General features: G+C 37.2%; 1 protein-coding gene across 1 annotated transcript; it reads right to left on the minus strand.

Moving 5' to 3' along the window:
• Positions 1 to 866: 866 nt before the first annotated feature.
• On the minus strand, positions 867 to 5222 carry c7hxorf56 (chromosome 7 CXorf56 homolog). Its single transcript, XM_010895405.3, has 7 exons — positions 5038 to 5222; positions 4100 to 4217; positions 3831 to 3872; positions 3365 to 3509; positions 3086 to 3175; positions 1695 to 1787; positions 867 to 1229 (listed from the first exon to the last, which is right to left on the minus strand). Exons 1-7 carry the CDS (start codon positions 5159 to 5161, stop codon positions 1167 to 1169), a joined length of 675 nt encoding a protein of 224 aa, XP_010893707.1. The 5' UTR covers positions 5162 to 5222; the 3' UTR covers positions 867 to 1166.
• Positions 5223 to 6286: the final 1064 nt, after the last annotated feature.

The raw sequence follows: 6286 nt of genomic DNA on the forward strand, positions 1-6286 counted from the left end.
AATAGAAAATAGGACAAAGGCAACATATGAAATGTTGAATCTGAGAATGTTGTTGTTTCTTGAAAAATATATGCCCACTTTGAATCATTCAGATGTTGCGGGCGCTGCAGGATATCAGACCTTCACAGCATAGTGTGATACCAATTGTTTTCTTGGTTACTATGGTCCCAGCTTCCTTGATATCATTTTATCAGATCCTCCCATGTAGTTCTGGGCTGATTCCTCACCGTTCTCATGATCATTGCAACTCCAGATGAGATCTTGCATGGAGCTCCAGACCGAGGGAGATTGACAGTTCTTTTGTGTTTCTTCCATTTGCGAATAATCGCACCAACTGTTGTCACCTTTTCACCAAGCTGCTTGGCGATGGTATTGTAGCACAATCCAGCCTTGTGTAGGTCTACAATCTGGTCCCTGACATCTTTGGACAGCTCTTTGGTCTTGGCCATGGTGGAGAGCTTGGAATCTGATTGATTGCTTGCTTCTGTGGAAAGGTGTCTTTTATACAGGTAACAAACTGAGATTAGGAGCACTCCCTTTTAAGAGCGTGCTCCTAATCTCAGTTCATTACCTGTATAAAAGACACCTGGGAGCCAGAAATCTGATTGAGAGGGGATCAAATACTTATTTCACTCATTAAAATGCAAATCAATTTAGAACATTTTGTACATGCATTTTTCTGAATCTTTTTGTTATTATTCTGTCTCTCACTGTTCCAATAAACCTACCATTAAAATTATAGACTGATCATTTCTTTGTCAGTGGGCAAATGTACAAAATCAGCAAGGGATCAAATACTTTTTCCCCTCACTGTATTCCAAGTAATGCAGCCCAGCCAACAAGACAAAACAAACACGAAAAACAAATATTGTTACAGTACATCATGTTTAATTATAAATCGACATACACATTATAAAGAAAATAAAACAGGCAAAATGCTTCATAATACATAAAGGAAGCAGCAGGCAGTTTAACCGGTAGAGCATTTGATTTGTAATTGACGGATTCCTAGATCAAATCCCTAAGCTCTCATTCTACTGTTGAGTAAGGCAGTTAAACTGAGTTTCTCCCAGGTAGTTGCTGTTAATGAGACTGTTGCAAAAAAATAATCAAAATCTATATACACATTTGATTATAAAAAGTATGTACAACTTTCCTACATCTCTCTATTTAAACTGGTTATCAATGAGGGTGCCTTTCATCTTGGCTTTCTTTGCCTCCAGTTCAGCCTGTGGATAGAAAAAAGTACATATTAATATGTAATATTTTAGCCAGTTGGATTTATTGTTCAGGACACTGCTTAGAGACACCAGAACCACAACTTACCAAAACATAATACAAAAATACATCAGCTGCCAGAACATGAATAATTATTTTATAGCTAGGTTCTGCGGTCAACTTCAAAAGACTCAGTGACTCGCAAAGGATGTGAGCACAAAGTACTGAAAACATGAATCTCAAAAAAACATACCCTTTTTGGAAAACAAAAATGTATAATTGTGCAATACTGGTTCATTATCTTAATCAGTAAAGAAGTAAAGGACCCCTTAGTAGCAGTTTTGTGACAAACATCTTTAGTAAGGGATTTTTCTTAATGTTAAGGATTTTGCGGTGGTAATTAAGACATAAACACTCACCCCCATCGGAAATCCTATCATAAAGCTCATGCAAATGACAGGAGTTGGAATACTCACCAGCTCTTGCAGTCTCTTTTTGCTCATCCCCTTTCTTTCCAACTGCTTCTCAATCACTTTAGCATTCTGGGCGTATGAGTCAGCAATTTCTCTCTAAAGAAAAGCAAACAAATTATAAAATGTTTTGGGTGTTTTTTTTTAATCCATGGTAAGGTGTAAATGCATTGTTCTCATGAAGGGGTAAATTGCTGAGAATAAGTCAATGCATTAACTGACATTAGTTAACTTGTTAAAAGCAGCAAACAGAATCTCTCCTGAATTTAAAACAATGACATTGCCTTCCTATATAACACACAATAATGATGTAAGAGTAGGCCTCATTTGTTTAATCTTGCATTATAATATTGACAGATTTGACAAGGCATTGTATTATCTTGCAACCTATAGATATAATTCCTTATTATTTTTATCAGCTTGAATAAGGCAAGGGGGGGGGCATACAAACACACTCCCTAGCCTGGCTGTTTGTTCCAAATGATAAAGGCAAGCCAGGAAATGTGAACTAAGGTGGTTGTACAAATGCAAGATTTGTTTTCAAGTACTATAGTTAGTACTACCTTGTTAGTTCCTGTGTTAATCCCAAAAAAAAAATATTATTCCATTAAGGCTAAGTTGTTATATTGAACAGTTATAACTAATACATAATCACCAATATTATTTGCATTATCGTTGTTGCCTTTATGAATGCATGTCTTTTTCTTAGCTGTACAAAAAAAAAAGTATTTGAGAGGCCACCAGACACAGCAGGGGCAGAAGGCAGGATTGTATGCACAGCGCAATTCAAGGACGTTAAACACTTCAACAAAATTACAAATAGCTGATTCTTAACGTATCGTGGTAAAATGTAATAACCAAAGCCTGTGGTTAGGTTCTTTGGGAAGGATTGATTTCCAAAAGCTCTCCGCAGTTGCTCTTCCTAAATTTTGTATTTTTCTGTTGCGGTATGTTGATAGTCAACCACATTGTGTATATTTTTTAACAATAAGTGTAAGGCCAATGGAAAACAGGGAAATACAGGAATAGACCATGTGGCATCAGGCCTGACTTTTTGCTCACAGCAGTGCATGGTTGTGAATGAAGTTCAAATATAGAAAACACATACACAAAAACAATGGCTGCCTAACATCTTCGATAGATGGTGTTACTACTCTACATAGGCGAGTCAAAGTTCAAGACGGGTCCTCCTATGCACTTCAAGAGGCTGATATCACACCTGCTGAACCAAGAAGTTCCTGAAAGGACATGAACTGGATCACCGTAAAACAATAGATTGAACTCCCATCCTACCACAAGGCGTCACTAGAGTCTGACGAGAGCCCTGATAAGAGAACCCTGTCTGACATCCACATGTTCAAGTGTGACACAAAGAAACACCATAACAGCCAACCCACCGCCTCAATTTCTTCTTCCTCCTCATCAATGGTAGACACTGTGACAGAGCTGAATTTTCCCATGTCTTTGGTCCTTTTTGTCATCATTACCTGAAAAAAGTAATAATGAAAATTTTAAATATCAAAGAAAGGATTTTTTATCAGATGTTTATCATTGAAGTCTTATAGCTGTTGGACTTTCAATGAAGCATGAAAACAAAATACACATGATTTCATCTTCTCCTTTAATTCGCTCTGAAATAGTGACAAAAAAAACTCTGGTATAATTTTGTTACACACCCTGACTTTTTTAGGAGGCTCAGGCTTCTGACTGTAGACACTGGTGTTTCCAATTCCAAGTCCAAATTTGACAACAGCTCCATCAACAATAAATGTAACCGGGGTATTTTTTATTTGGTGTTGATAGAAAAGAAGTAGACCACACCTGTTCAGAAGGAAATCAACAGAAGACAGGTAAATCGATAAATGTTTTCTCTCTTTTGTTCACTTCTACTGCATTTTTTACATTGTGACAAATAACAGTTGTAAATAAGTGATCTACTCAGACACTTTGGAAAACAACTAAAGAACTACAGGAGAAAAAAAATAAGCCACATAAAATCTCTTCTAAATACCAGTACAGCATCTATTTACATTAACATTAATCAATCGTGTTATAAGTCTTTTTCAAATAGCCTCTGCCGCCAGAGGTTCAACTGGGAGCGCTAAAAAAAAAGGTGAAATAATACTCTAATATTGTACTTACTTTCCACATTTCTTGCGATACTGCCGTTCAATTCCATCTGCCCTGTGATTAAATTTTTGCAAAATTTAACTACAAATCATATCAATCTACATGGCTACATTCCCATTTGCCATTTTCAGAAACATGTCCCTGTTCTAATTGAGCAATGTCAGCCTAATTTATCACATTTGGAGTCAAACTCATGCAGACTGGTTGTGCAAAAGGTGTTTAAGTAGCATTCTGGCTAATAGTTTTATATACCAGACAGAATAGTTGCGATTTTCCTGTACCTTTTAATGTATACATTCTCATCATCATCAACATTACAGAACTTATGTGCATGTTTGGCAGCATCTATTACTCTTGCTTTGTCTCTTGGTCGCATGGGAAGTTTCTCCAGTTGACAGTCTGCAAAAATAAGGGCAAATAACATCAGTTGTACAAATACAATTTCTTTTAACGTGACAACAAATTCATTCTTACTACCCAGTTAGCTGCAAATAATTTAACCAAAAGCTTCATTATAATAAACAAAGACCCTCCATATTGGAAGGCAGGGGATTCCAATCTAAAATGTAGTGCGCACAGGTCCATGTCTCTAACCACCAAGCTTGTGGTTAGGCACGCATAGGCACACAAACAGCCAACAGGCGTTTAGCATTTTCGTGTGCCTTCGCTTGCTTTGCCGTTGGCTGGGCGCTTATGTGTTTGTCTGTTCCTAAAAGGTTTTTGGTTCTTATCAACGAAGGAAGTTACATTAACTAGCTTATGTGGCTAGCAGTATTAGGTTATTGAAAATAGACCAAATAAACCATCATTCAAGTTCTTCTATAAGGGGAGAATGTAGCTACAGGGTAGTAACAGAGTAGCTACAGGGTAGTAACAGAGTAGCTACAGGGTAGTAACAGAGTAGCTACAGGGTAGTAACAGAGTAGCTACAGGGTAGTAACAGAGTAGCTACAGGGTAGTAACAGAGTAGCTACAGGGTAGTAACAGAGTAGCTACAGGGTAGTGTTTGTATTACGACGTAGTATATTAACTGCTCAGCAGTAGGCCTAGTATTCTCAACAAATGATACACCTTCCTGCTCATGTTCCAAATTTATGAAGGGAATACTTGCATTTAAAAGATCTCCATACCAAACATGGATAGCGAGAGAAACATGTTAGCTAGCACAGATGCTAACGTGGCTACATAGCTGCCACGCTAAATAGTTATAACTACTCACCGAGAACCAACACCATTTGACCGCACAAACAATAATAAACATGAAGGGGCTTTTCTCCGTCATCGTATTCCTCTCGATCTCGGGTGTCTGAACAAACAACACTTCGCGAAACAACCTTCGGCATAGTTCCTATACTATTAGCTAGATGGTTCAGTCCTGTTCTTCATCAGTGTCTTTTGAACAACATTAAAGAAACACCTCCGGGTCACAAAAATCTGGAATTTTTCAAAATAAAAGAGACCAACGTATTACTTCAAAATTTAGATAAATTGAGTTTATTCATTGTTTAAGAAAATGTACCTCTCAAAACATTGACAACAATTCAAATATGATCATATTCAAGAGTAATTTCGATAAAAAGTGGGTATTAAAACACGTTCCAGGGGCAAAATTCAGACAATACCAATGACTGAATATGGAATACATGCTTGTTCGCAACCAACTAAAAGGTGCATTTAACGCCACCTACTGTCACGGAGTTCATTGTCTGAATCTCAAATTGCATACTACACACTACGTATTACAAAAGTAACCTACGTACTGTTTAGTATAGTAAGGTAGAATGCCAGTATTGGGACCGATTGGGTAGTAAACTGACTATTTCCTATTAAGTTTACTTCCACCACAAATAGCATTTATATGTTAAGACGAACTTGACATTTCCAAATATATTTCATTTCATGGTACAATAACGTTCGTTTTTCTTTCATATGTGAATGACATTGATGCAATAACTATCAATATAGGTGATGGTAACTGACTTTTTCGTAAAAATGAAAAAACTAGACAATCGTGGAAACCCCTCCTCTTTTACTGTTCAATGGGTTGTGGACTACAGTACCCAAAAAGCATGTGGATGCATACTTTTTTCATACTATTTTCAGTGTACTATGGTTTGGGACATATTAACCCTCTTACATGCTAATCTGGCATACTATGTAGTATGCAACTATGTGATTTGAGAATTAAACAGTCTTTCTTCTGCTTCTGTTTTTGGATGGCAGATCACATCCAACTGAAGGTGCATATACCGCCAACTACTGCACTGGAGTGTGAAAACGGTTATGGCCTTCCTACTTCATACTTTTATAATAATTCCTGTATTCTTAAGAAAACTCCTTTATAACTACCTCCTTCCCTGTCCCACCCCCCAAGAACACTATTCATGTCCCACCCCTTCTTAGCCTCCAGAACTGTGTCATACATTTGCTCCTCATCTACATCAGAAAAAAACTAAACAAGCTCCAAT

Source organism: Esox lucius, chromosome 7, assembly GCF_011004845.1.
Source record: "Esox lucius isolate fEsoLuc1 chromosome 7, fEsoLuc1.pri, whole genome shotgun sequence".
Classification (NCBI taxonomy): Eukaryota; Metazoa; Chordata; class Actinopteri; order Esociformes; family Esocidae; genus Esox; species Esox lucius.